The sequence below is a fragment of the Panthera pardus genome, unplaced genomic scaffold (genome assembly GCF_024362965.1).
Source record: "Panthera pardus isolate Hobbes unplaced genomic scaffold, ASM2436296v1 HiC_scaffold_15, whole genome shotgun sequence".
NCBI classification, from domain to species: Eukaryota; Metazoa; Chordata; class Mammalia; order Carnivora; family Felidae; genus Panthera; species Panthera pardus.
In genome coordinates this window covers 5441243-5467476 of record NW_026526710.1, presented here as the reverse complement: position 1 = coordinate 5467476, position 26234 = coordinate 5441243, and the positions used below count along the sequence as shown (strand labels likewise).

The 26234-nt window shown below is 59.3% G+C and overlaps 2 protein-coding genes across 10 annotated transcripts in view; one reads left to right on the top strand and one right to left on the bottom strand.

Moving 5' to 3' along the window:
• Positions 1 to 15165, top strand: part of RASAL1 (RAS protein activator like 1) — a 30271-nt gene extending 15106 nt beyond the window's left edge. For 7 of the 8 annotated variants that reach the window (XM_053902052.1, XM_053902051.1, XM_053902050.1 and 4 more), the window contains 16 exons: positions 99 to 180; positions 261 to 392; positions 2036 to 2124; positions 2828 to 2945; positions 3069 to 3222; positions 3595 to 3659; positions 3930 to 4042; positions 5028 to 5220; positions 8225 to 8362; positions 9191 to 9332; positions 10474 to 10646; positions 11610 to 11747; positions 11838 to 11973; positions 12736 to 12856; positions 13728 to 13804; positions 14064 to 15165. In XM_053902052.1, coding sequence (XP_053758027.1) covers positions 99 to 180; positions 261 to 392; positions 2036 to 2124; positions 2828 to 2945; positions 3069 to 3222; positions 3595 to 3659; positions 3930 to 4042; positions 5028 to 5220; positions 8225 to 8362; positions 9191 to 9332; positions 10474 to 10646; positions 11610 to 11747; positions 11838 to 11973; positions 12736 to 12856; positions 13728 to 13804; positions 14064 to 14203 — 2011 coding nt within the window. In that variant the 3' untranslated portion in view covers positions 14204 to 15165. Of the gene's footprint in view, positions 1 to 98; positions 181 to 235; positions 393 to 2035; positions 2125 to 2827; positions 2946 to 3068; positions 3223 to 3594; positions 3660 to 3929; positions 4043 to 5027; positions 5221 to 8224; positions 8363 to 9190; positions 9333 to 10473; positions 10647 to 11609; positions 11748 to 11837; positions 11974 to 12735; positions 12857 to 13727; positions 13805 to 14063 lie in introns of all 8 variants that reach the window. The other variant, XM_053902056.1, reaches the window with a different exon arrangement.
• Positions 15166 to 15796: 631 nt separating this feature from the next.
• DTX1 (deltex E3 ubiquitin ligase 1) overlaps positions 15797 to 26234 on the bottom strand; it is a 34706-nt gene continuing 24268 nt past the window's right edge. For both annotated transcript variants that reach the window (XM_053902047.1, XM_053902048.1), the window contains 7 exons: positions 19542 to 19603; positions 19020 to 19181; positions 18698 to 18759; positions 18056 to 18214; positions 17818 to 17979; positions 17633 to 17722; positions 15797 to 16988 (listed from right to left, as the gene is read on the bottom strand). In XM_053902047.1, the coding sequence (XP_053758022.1) occupies positions 16764 to 16988; positions 17633 to 17722; positions 17818 to 17979; positions 18056 to 18214; positions 18698 to 18759; positions 19020 to 19181; positions 19542 to 19603 (922 nt within the window). In that variant the 3' untranslated portion in view covers positions 15797 to 16763. The remainder of the gene's footprint in view (positions 16989 to 17632; positions 17723 to 17817; positions 17980 to 18055; positions 18215 to 18697; positions 18760 to 19019; positions 19182 to 19541; positions 19604 to 26234) is intronic.

Sequence of the window (26234 nt, the reverse complement as noted above, 5' to 3'; positions counted from 1 at the left end):
TCTGAATGGTCTGCCCTGAGCCCCTTTTCCAAGGTCCAGCCTGGGTGTTTGTCCTTGGGGGTCCTGCGGCCCTCACCCCTTTCCTCATCTGTCTCCAGGGACCTGGCCCCCCGAGATATCACCGGCACCTCTGACCCGTTTGCACGTGTGTTCTGGGGCAGTCAGAGCTTGGAGACTTCAGTGAGTGGTGGTGTGGGTCCAGGGAGGGGCGGGCCTCAAGATGGGCCCTCCTCAGCCCTCCCTCACTCCCCCTCCCCCAGACCATTAAGAAGACCCGCTTCCCACACTGGGATGAGGTGCTGGAACTTCAGGAGATGCCAGGTGCCCCGGCCCCGCTGCGGGTGGAGCTCTGGGACTGGGACATGGTGGGCAAGAACGACTTCTTGGGCATGGTAAGCAACCCCCACCCCCCCGACACCCTGGCTTCCCTCCGCCTCCAAGAGGGAAGGGGAGGGGAAGGGGCCGCGCATCCTGGGATCTGGAAGGATAGATGTGAAAGCTGTCTCGACTGGCTCCTTGGCCAGGCCTGAGCGATGGAGTCCCAGCTCCCGTACAGGTGAGGAGACTGAGGCTCTCCGAGGGGCAGGAACCTGCCCAAGGTCACGGGGCAGGCCCAGATTCTCATTCTAGGGTGAGAGTACCCAGGATGACCGCGTGCTAAGTAAGTACTTCCCCAGCATAATCTAATTTCCGTACCGGTAGCGGCCACCCTATGAGGTGGGGACTATTGTCTCCATTTCATAGATGGGGAAACCGAGGGTCATTCAGAGAAGTTGAGTGGCTTTCCCCAGGCCACATGAGTAAGAAATGGCAGAGCCGGGACCTGAGTTCAGGTTTCTCTGACACCACACTCTCAGCCCTTAACCTCTACCCCTGGAAGCCCTGGGCTCAAGGTCTTTCTCTTGGAGCCTCAGTTTGCGCATCTGTAAAATGAGCATGATTGTCCCTGCCTCTCGGTGGTAGTGCGGATATAGTCCGGGCTGACAGTTTTTCAAAGGAGACGAGATTAGAGCAAGTTACAGGGAGGCTTGGTTGCCCACAGCCATGGAGGGGGGAATGTCAACGGTGCAGCTGCTTTGGAAAAGAGTCTGGCCGTTCCTCAAACGGTTAAAGACAGTTGTCACATGCCCCGGCGGTTCCACTTCTAGGTACGCACCAAAGGGAAATGCACGCATTTGTCCACACAAAAGCTTGCTAGTGACAAGCAAGTGTGGAAGCAAAACCCAAATGTCCATTCCCAGGTGAATGAATAAATCAAACGTGGTGTATCTTACGAGGGACTGGGGCCCAGCCATAAAAAGGAAGGGCACACTGGCCCCTGCGACCTCGTGGATGAATCTTGAAAACATGCTAAGGGGAAGAAGCCAGGCCAATAAACCCACAGATTCTATGATTTCATTTCTGTGAGCTGTCCAGAGGAGGAGACGTAGAAGAAAGTAGATCACTGGTTACAGGAGCCGGGGCTGGGGTGGGAGCTGGGGAGGGACATCTAAGCCTATGGGTACAGGCTTTCGGGGGGGGCGGCTGATAGAAAAAGTTCTGAAATTAGTGATGATGGTTGCACAGCTCCGTGAGTGGACCGAAAACTTGTATGGGGTGCAAATTATATCTTTATAATATTTTAAGAGAGAGGGGGTGGGGCTCGGGGGGCCTCCCGGGCTGTCTTTAAGCCTCTTGGCAGATGTGATTTGTGTCCCCAGACAGAGCGGAAAAGGCTCTCGGTCCAGGTATGTTGCCTCCGGCAGCTGTGTGACCTCGGGCGAGTCGCCCCGTCTCTCCAAGCCTCAGTTTCCCCAACTGTAAATTAAGGGTCCCGTGGAAGCCCTCAGGGTCCTGGCAGGAGCTGATGATTTGGGACTGGGGGAGGGAGCGTGGCTGCCGTTGTGCTGATAGGGTATGGTGGGGGAGAGGCGGTGGCCCCTGCCAGGCTGTGCCTCCCCTCCTTGGGTGGGCAGCCCGAGCCCTTCTAGGGCTGGGTGGGGCCTGGGCCTCGGCGGGCAGGGCTCAGCTGAAGGTCTGTGTGTCCCCCCTGCAGGTGGAGTTTCCCCCACCGGTCCTGCAGCAGAACCCTCCCCGTGGCTGGTTCCGTCTCCTGCCCTTCCCCAGGGCCGAGGAGGATTCTGGGTAAATGTAGGCTGAGCTCGTGTTGAGTGCTGTCTTCAGCTTGCGGGCACGTCCTCACGGGTGCCCCGGTCCGCCCACAAGCCGCCACCACGTCCCTTCGTTCACCCATTTGACAAGTGTCTGTCTCGCAACGTGCGTTTCGTATGTGCAGATGGGTTCGCCGTATACCCATCCACGTGTTTGCGTGTGAACGTGTCAGTCCCCACCAGTCGGTGTGTGCTCGGAGCCCTGGGTCCCTCCACACCTGTCCACATCTTCTGTTCTTGTACACTGTGGACTGGCCACGCCGTTTTTATTTAAAAAATTTTTTTAAGTGTATTTATTTATTTTGAGGTGGGGAGGCGGGGAGAGGAGGGGCAGGGGGAGAGGGAGAGTCCCCAGCAGGCTGGTCAGCGCAGAGCCTGAAACGGGGGTGGGGCTGGTCCAAACTCACGAACCCGTGAGCTCATGACCTGAGCCGAACACAAGGGTCAGGTGCTCAACCCACTGAGCCACCAGGCGCCCCGTGGCCTCACTGTTTTCGTTGACTGTACCCGTCCCTTCCTCTCTCTCCGTGTCACTATCCGTTCGCACCTGCCCACATCTGCCTTGTTTGGCTAACGTCCATGCTCCTTATATCTGTGTTTGCCCCTGCCTATCCTGGCCATCTGCCCCTGTGCACACCCGCCTGATGCTCTTACCCCTGGGGCCTGACCCCCGTCAGGGGGCAGCTGGGTGCCCTGCGGCTGAAGGTACGCCTCATCGAGGACCGCATCCTGCCCTCCCACAACTACCGGCCGCTCACGGAGCTGCTCACGGAGGCCGTGCGGGGCCCGGCAGAGGTGGGTGCCTCAGTCCCCCCCGGGGCCCGGCACCGAGGCCTCTCCCTGCTTCCGAGATCCCTACCTGGGCTCTTTTGCCCTCGGGGCCCTGGGCCACCTCTCCTGCCTCCTGTCCCTGCCCAGGAGGATGCCGCTAGTCCCCTGGCCGTGCTGGAGGAGCTGACCTCAGGGGACTGCCGCCAGGACCTTGCCACCAACCTGGTGAAGCTCTTTCTTGGCCAGGGCCTGGCCGGGCCCTTTCTGGACTATCTCACTTGGCGCGAGGTGACCCGGACCAGTGAGTTGCCTGCATGAGCCCCAGACGTCACTCCTCAAGGATGGGGCCGGCGCAAGGTCTCTGAGGGAGAGACGGGGAGCCTCAGGCCGAGGTCAGGGGCTCCTATGTGTGTGGATGGGGGGGGTCCCTACGCTGTGCACCGCCAGCCAGTGGGGACGCAGTCCCCAGTTTGGGCCCCGGTTTTGCCGCTCTTGAGCTGTGTGACCTTAGGCAGCTCATCTAACCACTCTGGGCTCTTCTACTGTGCATGGAGTTGATAGTACAGCTCTCCTTGGTTCCTGAGGCGGGAACGTCATGACTCCCTCCTTGGGTGGGCGGGGTGGGGTGGATCCAGCCCCCGATCCCAGCGGACACTTCCCTCTGCCCTCCCAGCCGACCCCAACACCCTCTTCCGCTCCAACTCCCTGGCATCCAAGTCAATGGAACAGTTTATGAAGGTGAGCAAGAGGCCTGGCGGGGCCCAGAGGCGGCTCCTTCGAGGGGACTCCCGGGACCCCGGAGCTGGGGTGGCCGAGCTGGGGTGCTGGTGGCTGGTGCCTGGCCCTGCCCTGAGTCGCACCTGGAGAGCGCCCCCCGACCCGCGGTCTTGGGCCTGCCTCAGTCTCCCTCTGAGCCTCTCCCCGCGTGCTGCCCCCCCGCCCCTGGCTCATGGGCACGGCTTAGCCTCATCCTCAGCCCCTGCCCCACGCGGCGCCCCCTGCCCTCAGCTCGTGGGCATGCCTTACCTGCACGAGGTCTTGAAGCCCGTGATTAACCGCGTCTTCGAGGAGAAGAGATACATCGAGCTGGACCCTTGCAAGATAGACCTGGGTCGCACCAGGTGAGCGAAGCCCGAGGGGTGAACCGCGACCCTCTGACAGCCCCCTTGTCCGCCTGGGTCTGTGCCGACCGCCTCCCCCTCCCTCTGGCCCGGCCGCTGGGGAGCCCTGCATTCGGGCCGAGAGCCTCAGCCGTGAGCACCGAGCTCCTCCGGCTGGAAGGGGTAGTGGTCGCGGGCGGGCCTCCGAAGCTGAGCCCCCGGGTTCAGATCCCGGCTCTGAGGTGGGCGAGACGGACCCTACACCTGTGTGGGGACGAGAAGGAAGGGGATAAGTGCTGTCCCATCGCCCCCTCGGCAAAAACAGCTGCCGAGAACCTACTGGGCGCCAGACCCTGGCTGAACGCTGATGCCCCGCGGGGAAGAAGTGGATGCCAGTCCGTCTTCTAGGGGGAGGTGCATAATCAACTAAAGAAGGTTATTGAAGGTGATCGGTGGAATGGAGGAAGACAGAGCAGGGGAGCGTCGTGGGAAGTGCCGGGAGCAGGGGAGAGGCTTGCAATATTCCCTAGGGTGGTCACAGGGAAAGCCTCACAGAGAAGGGGACGTTTCAGCAAAGACTGGCAGGAGGTGAGGGAGGGAGGCGTGCACAGATCCGGAGGGGGAGTATCCCAGGCAGGGGGAACAGCACGTGCAAAGGCCCTGAGGTGGGAGCGGGTGTCCGGCATGTCCACACTGACAAGGCACCGAACCGGGGTGTGTGATGACGTGTGACGGGGAAGGGATGGCCTCTTTGAGGCGGGCACGCTGAAGCTAAACGTGTGCACAAGAGTGTCCCAGGCAGAGGGGACAGCATGTACAAAGGCTCCGAGGCAGGATGAGCTCAGCGTGTTTTTTAAGCAGCAACAAGAAGCCGGGTGCGAATGGTGGGAGGGGAGGTTATGGGGGTGGGAGGGGAAGGTGGGTGCTCTGAGCTCGGTGGGGGCTGGCGGAGGGTTTTGAGCGGACAGATGCTGGGCTCTGAGGCACGGCCACTCTGTTTCCCCAGGAGAATCTCCTTCAAGGGCGCACCCTCCGAGGAGCATGTGAGGGAGGCCAGCCTGGGGCTGCTGACGGGCTACCTGGGGCCCATCGTGGATGCCATTGTGGGCTCCGTGGGGCGCTGCCCGCCTGCCATGCGCCTCGCCTTCAAGCAGCTGCACCAGCGCGTGCGAGAGCGTTTCCCTCAGGCGGAGCACGAGGTGGGCCACACGTTCCCAAGGAGCAGATGGGGAGACTGAGGCTGGCGAGGGGCAGTAGCTTGTCCAGGGGCGTACAGAGAGGCGGGGCAGAGGTGGGACAGAATCTGGGTCTGTGGGTCTGGGATCCAGGGGCAGTAATAATGAAAATGATAATGATAATAATAATAATAATAATAATGGCAGTAGCGAATGCTGTATCTAGTCCTTACCCTGGGTGGGACCTCCTCTTCCTCTCGCATTACCTTACCTCGCCTTCCCATCCACCCTATGGGGTGGGTACCAGTATTCTCCCATTTTACAGAGGAGGAAGCAGAGGCCCAGAGAGATTAAGTCAAATGGCTAGGAAGGGGTGTTGCTGGGATAGACACCCAGCCAGGCACCTGGCTGCTGAATCTGCTCGAAACCACCAAATAATAGAATCTGGCACAAAGTAAGTGCTTCTTAACTTCAGCGGTCAGAGAGACAGAGAGAGAGGGCATGTCGGCACACAGTAGGCGCTTCGTAGCAGACGCCCCAAGTGGTCTAGAGATAAATCCCTGCATGTGTTACTGCTTTGCCAATGTTAATATAAAAGTTGCGAGCGCTGCAGGCCTCAGGAAGGTGAGATCAATGAACGAAGCAGTCAAGGTGTGGGGCAGGCACTAGGGCGTCGTAGGGACTGTGGCAAACTGGAGCCCCCACAGCTTGTCTTAAGGGGGCAGCTGCAGAATTCAATCACTTATTGCCAGGCGGGAATGGGGACCCGGCATGGCCAGCTCTTCAGAGTTTGCTTTCTTTCCTTTTTTCTTTTTTTTTTTTTTTAAATGTCTGTCTTATTTTTGAGACAGAGAGAGACAGAACAAGAGCAGGGGAGGGGCAGAGAGCAAGAGGGAGACCCAGGATCCAAAGCAGGCTCCAGGCTCCGAGCTGTCAGCACAGAGCCCGATGCGGGGCTCGAACCCCTGGATCATGAGATCATGACCTGAGCCAAAGTGAGCGCTCAACCGACTGAGCCACCCAGGCGCCCCAGGGGTTATTTTCTAAAGCCAACATTCTGGATTTTATGTGAGGTCGCTCATTTTTAAAACGTTGACTCCGGGGCGCCTGGGTGGCTCAGCCGGTTAAGCGGCCGACTTCGGCTCAGGTCACGATCTCGCCGTCCGAGAGTTTGAGCCCCGCGTCGGGCTCTGGGCTGACGGCTCGGAGCCTGAAGCCTGCTTCCGATTCTGTGTCTCCCTCTCTCTGACCCTCCCCTGTTCATGCTCTGTCTCTCCCTGTCTCAAAAATAAATAAACGTTAAAAAAAATTAAATAAAAAGATACCCCCCCCCAAAAAAAAATAAAAGGTTGACTCCAGTTCACCTAAAAACAAGAACAACATGACAAAACTTTGAGCCAGTTACTACGCGTTGGCGGCTGGCCTGGCCTGTGGGTTACCAGTTTGAGCTCCCCTGGTTTAATGGTCAGCGTGCCTCCCAAGGTGGCTGTTGGCCTCACTTACAAATGACATCAAATCAGGCCAGCTCTTAATGGAGCGCTGATGTAACGGAAATGTGGGCGGGGCGGGGGGTTCACTCTGCCGAATAATCTAAGACCTGCTAAATGTTGGAGAGGTAATGGCCCAGTCCCTAGAGCTTGAGTTAAGAGCCCTTGATTATGCCATACTTCTCCCCACTCTCTGCTTACAGATGGGGAAACTGAGGCCCAGAGAGGTTAAAGAGCCTTGGCCGAGGGTGGTGGACTCAAAGTTAGGCCTCTGGTCTCCCCAGCGGGGGTCCCTTCCTTCTCCTCTCAGCCTCCGCTGAGGAGTGAGCTCTCGGCCTCCAAACTGGGACGTCGCTTGATTTACGCCCCACTTTGCCAGGCTGTCGCCTGGACTGGAGGTGCTAAGTGGGACAGAGCTGTGACGGGGGGGAGGGAAGGGGAGTGGGAGGCCAGACAGCCTGGCCCTTGTGGGGAACCCAGTATCGGTGACACCCAAGTGTCCCCCGGTCCTTAGCTCCCACGGAGGGGCGGAGGCCATGGCACGGAGCAGGGACTTCCTCAGGCCCATGAGGGTGGATGGGGTCATGGAAACCCAGGGGAACCCCTTTCTCTGCCACCCTGACACCCGTTCCACCTTAAGAAAGGAGGAAGTCAAAGAGCTGATCTCGAAGACTAAACTTACCCTGGAATATGGCAGTTGAGGGGGTGGTGGCCTCGGGGGCAGCTCAGGGGTCCAGAGGAGCGGGGCTGGGGGCAGAGACCCCCCTTCCGGGCAGTGTCAGGCATCCAGCTTTAGGCAGGGTTCACCGTCAGCGCAGAGGAGACAGGGAGAGTATTCTCATGTGTGAATACAACCCCTAAATAAATACCGGAGCACATTTTTGGGCTAAATACAGCTGGGCAAGTGTGAAAGGTGGGTGGGGAGTGATCTGGGGAGAGCCAGAGGCACCCAGGATAAAGGCACGCCCTCTCTCTGCTGGAGCTGGAGGAACCAGCCTTGTCTGCGGGTGGGCCAGGCCCGGGACTCACACAGAGGGGCCAGCCAGACCGGGTTCTCTCCTGAGCCTCCGCTTCCTCATCCACAAAATGGGGATAATAGCACCTACCCCCTAGGACTGTCGCTGGTTCAGATCAGTCCCGACGCTCAACACAGTACCGGGGGTCGAATGCCGGAGGGTGTGATGGAGAGCTGCGTGTTCAGATCCTGCCTGGGTTCAAATCTCGGCCCTGCCACTCCCAGCTGTGTGGCCTTGGGCAAGTCACTTGGAGTCTCTGAATGTCTGCTTCCTCATCCGTGAGCGGGGAATGATGATGGTGCTTCCTCCACGGGGCTGGGCCCTTAGCACGGGGCTTGCAGTGGAGGGTCGGTATTGTTCCTCTGCTTTCCAGGGGAGGAAGCTGAGGTCCAGAGAGAAAAAGCCGTCTTGGCGGACCAGTGTGATCTCCCGGCCCATCTCCCATCCCACTTGCCCTTGCCTCAGTTTCCCCATCTGGGATGTGGGTTCTGGGGGGCTCTTCTCACCTGCGGCTCCTCTCGGCAGGATGCGAAGTACCTGGCCATTAGTGGCTTTCTCTTCCTGCGATTCTTTGCCCCTGCCATCCTCACCCCGAAGCTGTTTGACCTCCGGGACCAGCATGCGGATCCCCAGACCAGCCGCTCCCTGCTGCTTCTTGCCAAGGTGCTGGAAAGGGAGTCCCACAGCCTGGGTGTTCTTCGCCAGGGAAAAGCACAGGAACGGAGCCGGAAGGCCAAACCTGCCGAAATGGTTTGAGACCCAGAGAAACCCGTCTGAAACACCCATTAGCCTTCCCTCCTGAGTGTGAAGGCGTTCATCCCATTATCCAACTTCTTCTCTTGGAACGAAAATTCTGCCCTTTCAGGAGGAAAGTGGGAAGCAGGCTAGTCGTCCTGTGCGCCTTAGTATGAATTAGGCCATCATTTGCGAAGTGGCCATATTTTGAAGTTCTTTTCCTTTTTAGGTTTTTTGAAAGTCGTTATTCATTTAAGCAATCTCCACAGCCAACAGGGGGCTCGAACTCACAACCCCAAGATGAAGAGTCGTGCCCTTTTTTTTTTTTTTGTCCTTAGAGAGAGAGGGAGAAAGCACAAGTGGGGGAGGGGCAAAGGGAAAGGGAGAGGGAGAATCTCAAACAGTCTCCATGCTCCGTGCAGAGCCTGATGCAGGGCTTGATCTCACGCTTTTCTGACTGAGCGAGCCAGGAGCCCCATATTTTGAGGTTCTGATGGGCTCCAGAGTGTGCATGAGAGGGGTCAGGCGGTCCTGGGCGGGGGAACTGAGCTCCGGAGGGAACAGTGTAAGGGTGCTGGGGGTGCGTATCTGTCCCCAGGGAGGGGTAGATATGACTCCAAGCAGGTGCTGCTATGAGTCTCCTTTCACTGAGCACTGATTTGGGAGTTAGGACTCGCGCGCTCCGTTCTGGGGCCACGGAAGGCCCTACCCCCTGAAGTGACCTTGGCCCTGGCGTCCCCTGCTTCTCTGTGCCAGGCTGTGCAGAGCATCGGAAACCTGGGCCAGCAGCTGGGCCAGGGCAAGGAACTGTGGATGGCCCCCCTGCACCCCTTCCTGCTGCAGAGCATCTCACGTGTGAGAGACTTCCTGGACCGGCTGGTGGATGTGGACGGGGAGGGTGAGTCCCTGTGTTTCTGCCACATCTGGCCTGTCACTCTACTTGGCCCTTGGGACCCGCCCTTGCTCTACCCCTGCCGGCCCCGGCACTGAGACTGTGGACCTGTGGGTCAGCTCGTCAGTCAGCTAACACTCCCTGGCCCCTTCTGTGCCGGGTCCCAGAGATGAACAGAGCTCAGGCCCCGTCCTCCAGGCCACCGCGGCCAGTGTGGTGGGTGGATACCATCACGTGGTGTCGCGCGACCAAAAAATATCTATTAAGGGCTTACTGGACACCGTTCCAGGTGCCGGGGAAACGGCAGTGAACGAGACAAGAAATTCCTGCTCTCGTGGAAGTTTTATTCTCACGGGGACCACAGAATTTGAGTTAGCAAATAACATAGTGTGTTGGGGAGTAAGTAGAAAAAACAAAGGAGGGAGGGAAATGTTGGGGTGGGGGGTGGCAGGGTGAACTTTTAGGTAGGATGACCAGAAGCGGCCCCACTAGGGTACTATTAGAGCAAAGAGCCGAAGGGAGACCGAGGGCAAGCCATGAAGATCCCCGGGAAGAGTATTCCAGGCTGGGAACCGCATGTGCAAAGGCCCTAAGGTGGGGGACAGAGAGCAACAGTGAGGCGCCAATGTAGAGGAATGAACGAGGGGGAGCAAAGGAGAGGTGGGGGCCGGATTGTGTGTGGCTTCGGAAGCAGCTGGAAGGATTTGGGCCTCGATGTGGGGTGAAATGGGGCATGGGACACGTTTCGGCACAAGAGTTGGGGTGAAGTCTGTATCACGACGTGGGGCCCACGTCAAGAGACAGTTGGGTGTGAGTCACACAGGTGCACCGCGTCAGAAGGCGGGGCCCTGGTTGTGACATAGCAGGGTCCTTGTGGCTGGGCTCCCCAGGCGGCTAGATCCTGGGCCCTCCCTGGACTGACTTCATAAGACGTGCCCCCCACCCTCCCACCCCACCCCCACCCCCGCTGGCTGCCTGCCCCACTGTCTGTGGGGCTCCAGGGGAGGGCTTCTCCAAGTCGACCTTGTGCTCCCCGCCCCACCTTCAGTGACACCCCTCCTCCTGTTCATCCCCCTGCCTCCTGCTCCTGGGCGCACTGGCAGGGCAGGATATGAGGGGTTCACTGTCCCCCCTCCCCGTTTCCCAGAGGCTGGGGGCCCAGCCAGGGCCCTGGTGGCCCCCTCGGTGATTGTTCGTGAAGGTTACTTGCTGAAGCGCAAGGAGGAGCCCGCCAGCCTGGCCCCACGCTTTGCCTTCAAGAAGCGTTACTTCTGGCTCAGCGGGGAGACTCTCTCCTACTCCAGGAGTCCTGAGTGGCAGGTGGGGCCCCAGCCCGCAGTGGAGGGGTCTCCCTCACAGAGCTGCCTCTTTGTAGGCAGGGGGAAACTGAGGCCCAGGAACGGGGCAAAGACTTAGCAAGTCAAGCTCTCAGGCCAGGCTCTGCTCACGCCTTTGGGCCGGCGTGGGCCCAGGACAGGCACAGGCCCTGTACCCGCACACGCTCCCCATCAGACGTGGGCACGCACGGGACACGGACCATGCTTAACCGCCCTGAGATGTTCCCGCCCAGAGGCACGTGCCTGGCCGTGTAGGCACGCACGGGCCGACATTCGTTCACTCAGCCACTCATCAAACATTTGCTGAGCGCCTACTGTATACCACACAGCGTTCCAGGCACTAAAGTACAGCAGTACACAAGGCCCAACGTCCCTGGTCTCACGGGGTTGCCGTTCAAGTCCAGCACCAGCTGGAGCCGGTGCTGGGACGCGTTTCTTGTCCCCACGCCCATAAATGATGGCGAACGCTGGAGAGGGTGCGCAAGCGTATCCTTCCTACTTTGTCCGCAAAGCATGGATTCCAGAGTTCAAATGCCTGGTTCCCAATTCTGCCTCCACTGGCTGAGTGGCCTCGGGAGGGCCAAGTGACCTCATCTGCACACAGGCTCAGCCTCAGACATTGGTGGCCGTTGACAGGCTGGAGTGCGGGAGGCACGCCCCAGCTGCTGCGCGGGTGGTTGCTCTGACGTCTGGTGATGATGGGAACTGATGCCCAGCGAGGTGGTGGCTTACCTAGAGAGTGATGGGGCAGGGCTGGGGGGGACTCGCGGCACAAGAGCGCGGACACACACGCACAGATCGCAGATCACAGAGACGCAGGCTTGAGTGTCCCCCCCCCCCCCCCCCCGTCCCCGTCTCCATTCCCTGATGCACGCCCCCAAAGGAAAGCTGCCCCTGGGCCCCCCCGCACCCCGGCCCACCCTGCAGCCACAGCCCTGTCTCCCAGATGCGCTTCTCCATCCCGGTGTCGCACATCCGCGCCGTGGAGCGCGTGGACGAGAGCGCCTTTCAGCTGCCGCACGTGATGCAGGTGATGGCGCAGGACGGCGCCGGGGCACTGCGGACCACCTACCTCCAGTGCAAGGTGAGGCACCGCAAGGATGGGGACGGAGGGCGTCCCTTGGGTCCCCCTCCACCCCTGACCGCCCCCCCCCCCCGCCCCGACTCCCTGCAGAATGTGAACGAGCTCAACCAGTGGCTGTCGGCCCTGCGCAAGGCCAGCGCCCCCAACCCGGACAAGCTGGCCGCCTGCCACCCGGGTGCCTTCCGCAGCTCGCGCTGGACCTGCTGCCTGCAGGCCGAGCGCTCAGGTGAGGGGGCGGGGCGGGCTCAGGTTCCGCCCTCCCCAGCCGTCAATCAGCGGGTGCCCCGCCCACACCCCCCTACGGCGGGTTACTTAACCTTTCTGTGCGCCTCGCTCTCCTCAAGCGGGGAACAGTGGCTGCCTCCTAGGGTTGTTGTGCGGACTAAGTGTGTGTTCTCAGCACTCAGAACGCCGACCGGCACCTAGGGCGCATTGCGTGTGAGAGATTTTGTAAAGCACCTTCTATGGGCCCAGCATCCGGTGGTCAAGGCTCGCTCTCAATGAAGACCGGTGTATAACCAGACAAGTGTCCCACGGTCTTATAAGTACCCAAATGAGGCTTTTGGGGCTCCAGAGACTGCCTCTGAGCCGGCCGCAGGGTTGGAGATCAAGGAGGGCTTCCTGGAGGAGGTGCTGTTGAGACATGACCTGAGAAGAGTAGGCGATAAGCAGTGAGGGTGGAGGGACTGGGATGGGGTCAGGAAGTGTCGTAGGCAGAGCAAAGCGCCCGAGCAAAGGCCTGGAGGGGGCGCGGGGAGGGCTGAAGGGTCGAGAAGGGCCTGTGGGAGGAGGCTGGAGGGAGGGGACGCTCCTGCTCTGCTGAGCCAGGGCCGTTTTGGGGGGGGGGGGAGGCAGCGGGGCTTGAAGGAAGTAGGAGGCGGGAAGAGTGATTTTAGACGCAGAAGGGTCTGGGCCCGGCGACCCTCTGCCCCGGGGGCTCCCGGAGGGGCGGCGGGAGGCAGTGCTGACGGCACCGTGTTCCCCTCAGCTGCCGGCTGCAGCCGCACGCACTCGGCCGTCACCCTGGGGGACTGGAGTGACCCGCTGGATCCCGACGCTGAGATCCAGATGGTGTACCGGCAGCTGCTCCTGGGGCGGGACCAGCTCAGGTGGGCGCCCCCACCCATTCCGCTTCCCCCGCGGTGACCAGCCAGGCCAGCTCCGCGCCCCCCCCACCCCCTCCCCCAACCCTCCCACGGCCTCCCCGGCTCATTTATTCATTCTTTCCCTGTGCATCAGCTGACTTCCTGGCCGGGCAGGGCGTGCGGGCCCCAGGCGAGGCGGGGAGGCGTCCTCAGGCTGGCCCTAGTGCAGAAGTGGGTCCCGGATCTTTTACCATCCCGGGCTCCTGGGACACGGGCACAGACCGTGGATGTGCTCCTTTTCCCCCCTGGGTGGCATCACCACCGGTCAGTGGCAGAGATCTGCTCCAAGTCCTTAGAGAGCGGGTTCTGAAGCTGGCCTGACCTGGGTTCGAAGTCTGAGCCAGTCGCTTACTGGCTGTGTGATCTCGCGCCCGTGGCTTACCCTCTCTGTACTTGTGTCTTTTCATCTGGGAGATAGGGACAGTCACAGCGCCTGCCTCTTGGACTTGTCCCGAGGGTCAAATGAGCTAATACAGGTGAAGTCTTTTTGTCGATGCCCGGTCGCAGTTAGCTTTCGGTAAATGGTAACAGTTACTATGCTGTGCAGCCTTAGGCGAGTGCTTGACCTCTCTGTGTCTCAGTGGACTGTGTAATGGAGCCAATAGTAAGTACCTACCTCAGATACATTTGTTGGGATCATGAGGTGAGTTAATACACGGGAAGGGCTGATAGTAGTGTCTGCACTCTGTCTTTGCTGTGATGACGACAATGGTCGCGGTGGTGGTGACGACCGGGAATCCTTAACGCCCCCTGCAACCACCAGAGAACCTCTGGGGTAGAGAACGAGATTGGGGATCAGGGACCAACCTGGTCTTTTCTCTCTTGCAACTTCCAGGATGAAATTCCAGGAGGATTTCAACATAGATACAAGCCCGGAGGCAGATACAGTGAGGGCCTCGGGGGCCAAGGAAGGTAAGGGGTCAAGGGGCTCCCTTTTCTTTGCCTTCTCGGCCGCCTCCTGCAACTTGTCAAGCACGCCCCTATTTCCTCCCCCCACCCCCGCCGACTCCCCCTTTGCCGGTCCACCAGCAGGTGCGGTGAGTGGGGAGGGTGAGTGTGTGGGTTCTTGGGGGCACAAGGCCGGTCTGGAGCCTGAAAAGCCACGGGGACTGGGCTCCGGGAGCCTGCCCTGGCCCGGCTGAGCCCCCGTGGCCCCTTGTCTCCCTCCCAGGGGCCTGTCCTGAAGCCCTGGCCCGGCAGAGAGAGGCAGCTGGCCGCCTTCTGGAGGTGCTGGCAGATCTGGACAGAGCCCACGAGGAGCTCCAGCAGCGGGAGCAGCAGACAGCGGCCCTGGGTCCCCTGGGGCACTGAGGAGACGCCAGAGCCAGCCTGGAAGGAGGAGGAAGGAGCCATCGGGCCCCTCTCAGGGCACCCCGGCCCCTCTCGGCTGCCCTGTACCTCGTCGATGCCGCGGCGCGGACGCTTCTGGAGACCTCCCAGTCTCTGTGCCCCAAGTCCAGAACCCCAGGCACGGAAGCCCTCTGGCAGGGGGCTGGCCTTGTACTGAATGAGTCTCAGTCTCTGGGCTGAGGCAGCTGGGAGTGGACGGGAGAGAAGGAGCCTGACTCATCCGGTTCAGCTGAAAGTCTCTGCTAAACCGGACCGGCCTCCGCTCACACCGACAAGGCCGTGGCCCCGAGCTGCTGGATACAGCCGTACATGAATCCCTGATGCCCACGTGGCCTTGTTGCCCAGACAGGCACGAAAGAGGCTCAGCCCTTCCTGTTTTCACGTCTGCCGATCTGCGTCACCTCACGGACCCTCCTGAGCCCTGCCTTGGCCGAGAGTCCTAACCGCAAGCTTCCGGAATCGGGTTCCCTTAGGAATAATGGGGGCTGGGAGCCCAGTGCGCCAGACTCAGACCCCTGGAGCCTGGGATACCTTGGGCTAGGCTCTTGTCCCCTCTTTGAGCCTCAGTTCATGCTGTATAAAATAAGGAGGGAGTGTCTAGATGTGTGGCTGTCAAACTGGGTTCCACGGAGGTGGCTCGGGAGCCAGGGAGGGGTTTCTCAGACTGTGGTCCAAAGCTCAGCCCCTAGGTTGTCTGCTAGCGATGCAGCTGCTTGGACCCCACCAGCATCTGCTGAATGAGGATCTGAGGGAGTGTGGGAGCAGGGAGCAGGATTTTTAACAAGTTTCCCAGGTGATACGGATGAACACAAGATTGGAAGATCACGGGGCCGGGAGATTTTGCATAGTAGGGTTTGAAGTGAGATTTTGAGAATGAATCACGGAGGGTAAAATGAGAACACCCACTCTGGGAAAACCGGAAAGGCTTCCAAGGACTCCTTTCTGGTTTTGTGTGACTAGAGGGTGGGACAGAAACCAAAGTATGTATGTAGGGATAAGGGGGACCAGGAAAGATGCAGCGCTATCCCGAGAGTGGCCAGCAGGTGTCGCCTGGAGCCGCAGCAGCCGCCGCAGCCACCCGGCATTCTGGGACGTTGCTGAGGCTGATTGGAAGCGTGTTGCAGATCCCGGGCTCTGTCTCTAGACAGAACCGGGCCCTCCTCCCTCCTCCTGGAGCGCTGGGGCTCCAGGAGCCGATTACGATGTCGCCCAGCTCCTCCGTGTTTTCTCCGAGGCTCTCAGCCCCCCAGCCCAAGTCCCTCATTCCTAGTATTGTACCAGGCTGCTGTGGGCATTGCCTTGGGCTCTGCTCGAGAAGAGCACGTTCAGCCCTGTCCTCTTGGGTACCCTCTGCCTCGGCCACCTTCACACCCGCTGCGTACCCGGGGACAAGAGAATTATGGAGCCCCTCCAACCCCAGCTGCCCAAGACTGAGAGAGGCAATGGTCCTGGGGTCATCGTTCTGTTGCAAGCTCCCCGGGAGGGTGGGCCAGAGACCCCCCCAGGAACAGAGCCACCCACCCAGCCCCCGTCTCGGCAGGAAAGAAAACTGAGTGAGGAGGAGAAAGACCATTTATTTCTCCACCCACAGTGGGACTGGTAGGTTTTCAAAAGAGCAGTCGCTGGCGTCCCTTTAAATCTTGGCTGACTTCCACCGTGGCAGCCAATCAACAGAGGCGGAGCTGGTGAGTTGCCTGGGCAACAGGCCCCTGGTTGGCCAAGACCATCAGCCACCCCACTGCCCACTCCCAAGAAAGGGAAATGGACTCTTTGCTGTCCGGTCTGCTTTTTTAGACCCGCTGGCCTAAGCTCGGCCTCATCCAGCCTTTGGATCTCGGCGTTGGGAGCGATTTGGCGGAGAGGACAGGATGGGGAGGAAAGGAGAAACAGTGCCTTTATCTGGGACAGACATAAGGCCTGGGGACGGGACGGGAGGGGAGAAGAAGGAGGCGAGAGTCCCAGAAGGATGAAGAGACACAAGCACAAAACAAGGTCCCTCTAGTCCCCCTCTCTCTGGCCTCTGCCCCTTTGCAAAACTGCTGACTAACTTCGGGTTCTACCCCTGGGCCCACAAGTGCCCATCAGTGGATAGCAGAGGGGGGCCCCTTTCCCCCAGGCGCTTGAGCTGAATCGAGACGCGGGTGGGAGTCCACGTGGAGGATCACAGGGGTCTTCCGTCTCTTTCCCCCCAGCCCGGGGGTAAGTAGAGGCACGTGGGTGCGCGTGCGTGTGTTCAACAGGACACGTGTGTTTGCGCGAGGGGGTGGGGCTCTGTCTTTTCCGTAGGGAGGTTACTGTGGTTCCGGTGTTCTCTCCGCCACCCTCTCAGGGAGTTACGGGTCGGAGCCGGCTGGCCTGCCATCCTCCTCCCATCATTCCAACCGCCATCAGCCAAATCCCCAGGACGCTTCTGGCTCCTTCCGCGGGCTCCTGAACCCGGGCCACCAGGACGCGCCTGGCAGAGGGAGGCAAGTGCCGGACCAGGGGCAAAGCAGGAGGGAAGGTGGGCCGCCCCCGGGCCTCAGGCCTTGGCTGCAGCCTCGGACACGCCCTGCGCTGTGAGCTCGGCCAGCACATTGTCTAGGTAGCTAGCGTCCGGGTAGCCGTGGCCCGTGAGGTTGGATCCAAACTCGGTCTTGTGGTGGATCTCGTTCCACACCACGGTGTCCGACTCGCCTGTGGTGTTGGACGTGCCGATGGTGAAGATGAGTCTCCGCTCCCAGGCGGTGATGAGCAGCCTCAACACCTGGGGGACAGGAGTGGGGACAGGAGGGGGGGCTGAGCGGAGGGCGCGGGCAGCCCCGCCCCTGTGGCTGGAGCCCCTCCCGCCCAGCCTCCCTCCTTCCTTGGCCGAGCTGCGGCCCTCTCACTACCTGCTAAGCCCTGCGGCATGCCCGCGGGCGCCCAGCCTGGCCGCTTCCTTCCCTAGAGGGACCCCCCTCCCCTCCCGCCCGCAGTGAGAGCTCTTTCCAGGCTATCTGCCCGTTTCATCTGGGTCTCCAACTGAAGGCCCTCGGCTGTGTTCGGTTGACTACACAGCCATCTTGTGACTTCTTTGGCAATATTCAAAGGCCTGGGGATTTCACGTGAAAATCAGAATTTCTTGCTTCTCTTGAAAAACAAGGGAGGCAGACGATCCGTAGTGTACCAGCTGTGTGATCTTGGGCAAGTCACTTGCCCTCTCTGAGGCTAAGTTTCTTTATCTGTAAAATGGGGTCAAGACCTTGACCTCCTCAAGCTGGAAATGAGCCCAGGTGTGTGAAGCCACCTGGCGGGGCTGGACACGCACTAGGAGGTGACGGTCAGTGTCGGTGCGGGCAGGAAACAGGGATTGGGGGTGAGGAGGGTCCCCGGCCTGCTCCCACACCCCCGCACCCTCACAGCACCCACCTTCCGGCCCTTCTCGTTGTTGGGCAGATAGCAGTGACGCGGGAAGCCTCTTGCGGTGAACTTCTTGCCTGGGTTGGGGTGCTCAGGGCCCTGTGGGGGGCAGGCAGCAGAGGCTTGAGCCACGGACAGGTGTGGGGGACCTGTGCAGGGTTCCGGGGGGGGGGGCAGGGGCACGGGGGCCTCACCTGGATGCCTGTGGGGATGTCGTAGACGATGCGGATGGTCTGGGTGTCGGCGAAGCCGGGCAGCGAGTGCGGGATGAGGTGGAACCGCATCTTCCCGGGCGGCTGGGTGCCCGTCTTCTCTCCGTAGATGGCCTTGCACGTGGGGCACTGCAGGCTGCCGTCCTGGGGCAGGGGAGGCCGGCGGTGAGGCCCCACCCCGCGGCGTCCCGGCCCCGCCCCCTGCCCCCGCGCCGCCCACCTTGTTGCCATTGGAGTACATGGCCACGAGGCACAGCAGGTGGTACATGTGGCCGCAGCGGCCCAGGCGGCCCACGAGCTCGGGTCGCACGCCCTTGTGCCGAAGCACGCCTTCGTAGCCGGATGCTGTGACCAGCCGCTCCATGCAGATGGTGCAGTCCTGACGGAGGGGGCGCAGAGGGGACACTGACGACGGGCCCCGGGCACGACACCCTCGGGTCAGCGCTGCCCCTTGGCGGGAGCCAGGCCCCAGGCCACCAAGGGTGGCGGACGGCCCCCTCTCCGGTGCCCCCTTGTCAAAGGGAGGGAGAGAGAGAGGACACCCCCATACACTGGCGGCACACGGCAGAGGTAGAGATGACCCCCCACCCCTCTCCGGGGGGATGAAGGCAAAACTTAGAACGTTGGGTGGAAAATATGGGTGCAAATAAGATTCGAAAGCCGTCAACCATCCAAAGATCGGTGAATGTGATTCTATTAAACCTAAGCGTTTCTGTCCATCAGAAGACACTGTGAAAAAGGGAGAAGGCCAAGCCGGAACTGGGGGGGACAGACTGTAACACACGGGGCCACGGGAGGAGAAGGGAGCTCAGGGGCTGGGCCCTCGGTCTGCCCAGGCCAGTACCCTCCGCTGGGGGCTCACCTCATCGGGCGGGTTCTTCACCTTCTGCATGTACCTTCGAACCACATCCTCGGGGTTCTTACCTGCAAGGACACAGCGGGTGGGCTGGAGGGTGCCCAGGGTCTCCGCCCTGAGGGCTTGGCTGGGGGGGGGGCACAGAGGGGTTGGCAGGAGTCACATGCCAGCGGCTGATGTAATCAGAGTTGGCGGCGGAGGGGGTCAGGGGCAAGGGAGCGGAGATCAGGAGACGGAGGTGGAGGCCTCAGTCCTAAGAACAGATGGGAGTTGAGGGGTCAGGGTCAAGGGTTAGTTAGTGGGGCCAGGGTCGGCGCGGAAGGCGTACTCTTCTTGAGGTGCTTCTTCTTGGTCTTGCGGCACACCCCGGGCACGCCGGGCACGGGCTTGACGTCGCTCTTGCTCACGGGCGGCGGGTGCAGGATGGGCTTGGGGGCCCGCGTCAGGCACACGGGCAGGCCGGCGGCACACAGCAGGATCCCGGTCATCCCTGGGGACGCGGCCGGGGACGGTCAGGGGGCGGAGCGCTCTCCCGGCCCCGCCCACCCAGCCCTCCCGCCGGCCTGAGGAGGCCGCAGGCCTTCCCCCAGGCCCCGCCCATCTGCCCCTCCCCCGAACGTGGGGGCCCCCGGGTGGGCGGGCGGGGTGGCCCTGGGCCCCACCCCAGCTGGAAGCCGAGTGGAGCGCCTTCTGCGGGCCCCGCCTACCCCGGCGTCGCGGTCCAACGGTAGGGGGCGTTTCCTCTGGGCCCCGCCCACCAGCCTCGCCAAGGGGCGTGGCCACAGGGCAGACAGGTGGGGCTGCCTCCTCGTGGGCCCCGCCCTTCTGCCCCTCCGGGGCTGGATCTCACCTGCCAGGGCCGGATGGACGGGCCCCGTACCATTCAAGTTCTTCACTGGGAGCGCGGGGACCCTGAGGGGAGAAAAGAGGCCGCAGCTGGACTTCAGCCCCACACACCGGAAGATCCGAGGGCTCTGGTTTGGCTTCTGGACATACCTGCACCTCTGTGTCATTTAGAATATGACCGCCAGGGACATAGACATCCTTCTCTTACGGGGTGGGGTGTCATTGGGACCGCTGCCCCAGTTACAGTGGAATGAGTACTGACTCTTCCCTACTCCCTTGTGAGAGCTTGGGGGCCAACAGTTCCCTCCCACTGGCCGCTGTGCCTGAAACCCAACTCCTAGTGATGTAGCCATTCTAGCATTTCTCCAAGTTTCTTATATGGAGCACTAGTGCCTATAAAAGGTTCTGGGAAAGAAGGATTCAGGGAGCAAATGAGTTATGAAACACTTCACTGCCTCCTTGGAAATTCACAACATATATGAGCATCTTAAAGGCTCTGATAAGTCCTGCATAAGGAACTATGATTAGCAAAGATGAATCCAGGTTTTCCAAAGACATTTCACACGGAACACTTTCATCCCCCCTCTCGAAGATCTACTGATGGCAGTTCCTGTAACTAAGGCACTGTCCCCTCCTCAGATGAAAAGGCCCCAAGAAAACATAGCCTGCCTCCCCTCTTCGCCTTCCCCCACCAAAGAGCTCTCTGGCTTTTGAAATCAGCCAGAGCTGCTCTCATATCTCAGCTTAATAAGCACTAACCGTCTGGGTGACACGCAGCCCATCAGGCACCTCTCATAAGCCCGTTTCTCATCTATAAAGCAGCACCTCGTGTTTGCCCTGAGGAGTCAATGACATTCTGCCTGTCAAGGGTCCAGCAGAATTCCTGGCACCTAATAAAGACTCTAATGGCGTTAACCACCATCATCGCCCCGTTGACGTGCAGGCCTGGCTGAAGAGTTCCACCTCCCCGCACCTCGGCCCACTGAGTCACGGAGTGTCTTCTCTTCACCTGGGAGAGGAAGCCGTGCAAGTGTTGCAGTGACGAGCCTGGGCGAGTCACTTAACCTCTGTGGCCCCTGGTCTCCCTACCTGTAAAATGGGGATAACGATACCTCACCCCCAGGGCTGTTGGGAGGGCTGACTGAGAAGATCCGCGGTGACCTGGACAGTGTGCCTGCCTGCGTCTTCGTGACTTCAGTGCTTGGACACGCAGGTGAACTACTGTCTTGCTGTCGACGGGCACAAAACGCTGGATGGATGTCTTGATGGACAGGAGTGTTCTCAAAGGCAGGGACGCCAGAGGGGCCTGGGGGGGGGGTGTGCCAGGAAGGGACGGGGGCCGCGACAGCTGGGAAATTGCTGCGACAACCCCCTCTGCCTGGCTGCTCAGGTCTGAGCCTGGCCGGGGCTGCCTGGTCACCTGCCCCTGGCAGGCACAGAGGATACTAGGGAGCTGGCTGGGAAGCATCTTTTAGCAAATGGTATGCTTGGCAGGCTTGGGTGCAGCCGCAGTGGATCCAGAAACGCACACACACACACACACACACACACACACACACAGACCACCCCAGAGGCATGCACACACACACCTCCACGCAGACACACAAGCACGCGGACACATCCACACGCTAGGGAACACGGGCGTGGGGAGCAGATGTCAGGGTCCTTGAACACTATGGTGACCCAAGGCCACCGAACACCGCTCCTGCACGGGTGCTACTGGTAGGCGGGCACCGCGGGACCCCCAGCGCCTGGCCAATCGAGGTGTGTGTGGGGAAAGGTGCTGTGCCTCCGTTTCCCCACCTGTAATGGGCATAAAGCCTTGTGAGGGTCCAGTGAGGTGAAACACGCAAAGCTCGTAGTTTGGGGGCAGGGCTGTGAGTGGAGGACGACTTTCTCCTTCTAGCAGCCTGCTGGGAGCCCAGAGATGGGGCTGAGTTTCCATCCGACCCTCTCGGGGTCTGTCATAATCCTCCAGGACCTGCCTAAAGGGTATCACCTAATCTTACACCTCCCCATACTCTTCCAGGAAAGCAAAGAGGCACGTACCTCAAGCTTCTTCTCTTCCCTGCCCTGTCCTTCAAAAGAGTTCTAGTGTAGACACTCTGTTAAGGTCCTCGATATATTTAGGTCTCCCGGACCTCCTTCCTTCCCCTTCCATCTCATGGAAAAAAATCCTTTTCTCCAGGGCTATCCGTAAAACGGGGGGCGCGGACAATATGTAGCGTGCAAAGCACTACTCCTTATCGCCCACCTGCAGCAGACATCACTAATCCATCACTGCACGCTCTCAAGCTGAGCAGAATCCTTCAGGTCAGGACGGCCCCTACCGATCAGTGAGGACAGTTCGCTACCCGAGGTTTACCTCACGCCCAATGTCTGGTCCAGCTCATGCCCCTGGTCTTGCTGAGTCTTTGGCCTGGGAGTTAGGGAGCGGGGGGGTGGGGGAGTGCTCAGAAAGGGAAGGTTTTAAAAATCTCAGCTGCCCTACAATTCCTGACACCCCTTAAAAACCACAGGGCTCGATTTACAAAAATGAGACTTGTTCCCAAGAAGAAGGTTGTGAGTAGGCTGTGACGGGGGGGCGGGGGGGGGCTGTTTTTTTATTTACTCATCAAGAGCTGGGGAACAGTCTCAAGGCAGCCCCCAGCCTCTCTTGATGTGCAGGCCCCCCTGAGAGAACCCAGGGTAGCAGGGTTCCCACGATGCCCGAGCGTGGGAGCCACCCGGGGCCTCCTTTTGATGTGGGATGCGCTGTTTCCTCCCAGTCAGCAAGAACATCCTTCTGTCCTGGACAAGAGTCTGCTGCCCGCAGGCCTCCCGGAAGGGGGGTCGGCCCGCACGCTGCGCTCCACCCTCTCGGGGCCCAGCCTGGCAAAGGGTAGGAGGAAGCCGTCAGCACCCCCTTGAGATCTGCTCTGACCAGGAGCCAGGCCTGGCCACCCCAGTGTGGAGAAGGGTCCCGCTGCCACGCTGGTTTCCCTGCTGTCGCACCTACCTCTGCCTCAAGGCCTGTTCCTCCTCTGCCCTCAACCTCGTTTGGCTCCTACCTTGCTCAGAGAAGAATCCGACCCCTTTGCCCTATGTGAGATAGCCGGTACCTAGCCCTTTGCCCTGGGCTCACCCCCCGCCCCTTCTCCCCCAGCCCCCCTGGTCTCCCTGCTGTTCCTCGAACACGCCGGCCATATTCCCACCCCAGGGCCTTTGCACCTGCTGAGCACTCTCTCCCAGAGTGCTCTTCCCTGGATGTCCTCAAGCCTTGATCCCTTGCTTGACACAGGTTTCTGCTCGGATGTCACCTTGTCAGAGACCTGCCCTCCCATTTTACTCCAGAGAAACCTCTGTCTCGGCCATTACCTTATTGATTGATTGACTTAGCGCTAACCATGACCTGATTATAAAGTCTGGTCTGACCAGGCCTTCCCTGCCTCTGTGACCTCGTCTCCTACCCCCTCCATCTCTCTCCCCCGGACACATCTGCCGTGGCTCTAACATAGTCTGAGGCTTCTGTCAAGGCCTTGGCACTTGCTGTGCTGTCTGCCCAAAGGCCCCCCCACCCCGATGCTGAATGGCTCACCTAGGTCCCTGCCGCAATGCCACCTCACGAGAGAGACCTTCCTAGGCCACCTGACTTCAACCCCAGTATACGGCACATAGCAGATGCTCCATAGAGCCCTGTTGCACGAAGGGAGGAGGGCGGGCTGGATTTTGTGGGAACGTCCTGCGCGGACGACTCACGTGTACGCACTCAGGCACCTCCTCCCTGTGTGTTCTGTGCCCACGGGTGAAGTGAGCCTGGAAGCACACGTCCCGGAGAGACACCCTCTGTGGCCTCCAGTCCCCTGGAGGCTCTCTGCCAGCGCTCCTTTTAGAGTGAGCGTGTCAGTGGGCACCCTGCACGACAGCACAAGCAAACCGACAGAGTCCCAGAAATGCTCCACGTCCCGCCCGAGGGCAGAGGTTCCCTGGCGCGGTTCTGGGGAACCCGGGCATTACACGGAACCGTCTTCCTGAATGTGCCACGGACAGGCGGGCGGGGGGGGGGGGGGTGTTCTCCATGGTCAAGAATTCCAGGTACTCACTATGTGCCTGGCATCATTGTCACACTTCACTTCCTCATCTAATCGTTCCCCCAACGTCTGTGACGTCCCGTCTAGAGAGAGGGAAACTGAGGCACAGAGAGGTGAAGTAACTTGTCAGGGGTGGGACCAGGATTCCAGCCCAGGCTGTCAGACTCCAGGGTCTGTGCTCTTAGCCATGCCACACTAACCTAAGTTCTCTCTCCATGGCTTAGGGGCCTAAGCAGGAGGCTCTGTCTGAGAAAGAAAAGAAAAGAAGAGAAAAGAAAAGAAAAGGAAAGAAAAGAAGAAAAGAGGAAAAAGAAAAAAAAGAAAAGAAAAGGGAAGGGAAGGGAAGGAAATAAAAAAGAGAAGAAAAGAAGAAAAGAAAAGAGGAAAAAGAAAAAAAAGGGAAGGAAAGAAAAAAGAAAAAAGAAAAGAAAAGAGAAAAGAAGAAAAGAGGAAAAAGAAAAAAAAAGAAAAGAAAGGGAAGGGAAGGAAAGAGAAAAGAAAAGAAAAGGAAAGAAAAGAAAAGAAGAAAAGAGGAAAAAGAAAAAAAAAGAAAAGGAAAGGGAAGGGAAGGAAAGAAAAAAGAAAAGAAAAGAAGAAAAGAGCAAAAAGAAAAAAAAAAGGGAAGGGAAGGAAAGAAAAAAGAAAAGAGAAAAGAAAAGAAGAAAAGAGGAAAAATAAAAAAAGAAAAGGGAAGGGAAGGGAAGAAAAAAGAAAAGAAGAAAAGAAAAGAGCAAAAAGAAAAAAAAGAAAAGGGAAGGGAAGGAAAGAAAAAAGAAAAGAGAACAGAAAAGAAGAAAAGAGGAAAAAGAAAAAAAAAGAAAAGGGAAGGGAAGGGAAGGAAAGAAAAAAGAAAAGAAAAGAAAGAAAAGAAAAGAAAAGAAAAGAAAAGAAAAAAGAAGCAACCAGAATTCGCCTGAGATACAAGGGATGGAGGACGTGGCTTTCCTCCTTGCCAAGAAAGGACAAGCAGAGATGCTTCATATCTGCACTGGCTGGGAGGCGATGTTCAAAGACAGGAGGAGATAATGTGACATTTTCCTAGCTGCTCGCACTGTTCCTCACACTGTTCCCTGCCCTTTTCCTGCCTGGGTACCTCTGCCACACTGTTCCTCCTGCCTGTCCATACTGTCTATTCCCAATTCACATCTGTCCTTTGAAGACAGGTCCAAAGGCCACTGTCTTTCTTCAGGAGGCTTTTTTTAATCTACCTCAAGTGGATTCCCATCTACCCCTTCTTTTAATTCCCTAGAGACCATGGATGATGCTTACCTTTTTTTCTTTTTTTTTAAGGATACAGACATTTTCTATCTCGCTTTCTAGTTGTGTGGTTCCACGCCTACCTCCTCCGCCAGATTGTGAGCTTCTAGAAACGTGTCTGAACCAGCCCTGTGACCCTGGGATGGCAGATGAAACTCCGCGCACATGGGTTCTCAGGAAGTACTGAATAGAGGAAGAAATTGGTCTACTAGCTCTGTGACCCCTTCGGTGGGGCGGGGGGGGAGGGCCGGTGCCCTTAGAAACAGCAGTTCTAATACCAAATGTCCCCCCGGACACAAGGTGGACACAGGGGCGGCAAACTCATGACGTGAGTGCTACACTTCCGCACCCACGGCAGGCATCACCAATCAATCCCGGCACTCCCTTCCACTGAGCCAAAACGCCACTCCAGACTCCTCCTCAGGAGTGCTCCAGGAAGACGTTAGTTACCATTCAAGCGGAGATGGTGCATGAGATGAAATCTGTTTGTCATCTGTTTTGAGGGACCGAGGCCAAGAGAGGGGAAGTGACTTCACTAAGGTCACCCAGCTGGTTAGTGGTGCACCTGGCACCAGTTCCTGGAATTTCTGAGTCAGCGGCCAGGGCCGACCCCTCCGGGCTGGTCTGGGGGGCCATCTGGAGTTGAGTGGGCTTTCTGAGCCCACTGTGCCCTACAGGCGGGTTGAAGTTTTTGACCGGGGCCCTGGAGCTGGCTCAGGCCCAGGGAGGCTCCATCAGCTGCACAAGTGGACCCATCTGCTTGCTCTGGCCACTCCTCCCTGTCCCAGGAATAAAGGGGCTCAGGACCCCCGGGAGGCAGGAAACCACATGGACACGCCCTTTAGCGTTGCCGAGTTTCCATCTCTCTGCCCACATCTGGCTCCTGTCCTCCCCCTGCCCCCATGGCCAGGGCAGGCCCCAGGCACGTCACATTCTCTGGATGATGGTTTCCAGGTCCCATGACTGGCCTCAGGTGCCCTCAGGACACCTGGCACTCGTCCTGGAGTCCCTTGGGAGGCTCCAGCCTCAGTCATTCGGGTCCAGGTGGGTGACAAGGGGGCAGAAGTGAGAGTGCCATGTCACGGGAGAGGGAAGTTGAGCAGCACGCGGGGATCGCCCACGTTCCTTGGGCCTGCTCCCCTCGCCCGCCCCCATTCAGTGGCCCACTCCACCTGCACCCGACCCCCTGATGCCCACAGTCCTGGGGCCAGCCACGTCCCCACTCTCACCCCCTCTGCAGGGCTTCAGACATCGAGGACATCACAGTGAGCTCCGGGGGCCCCATGGGCCCAGCAAAACCCACAGGCCATCAACGGCTGCTGTGTGGAGGCCTTGCTCACTTCCCCTTTCTGCCTGGACAAGCCTCTGAG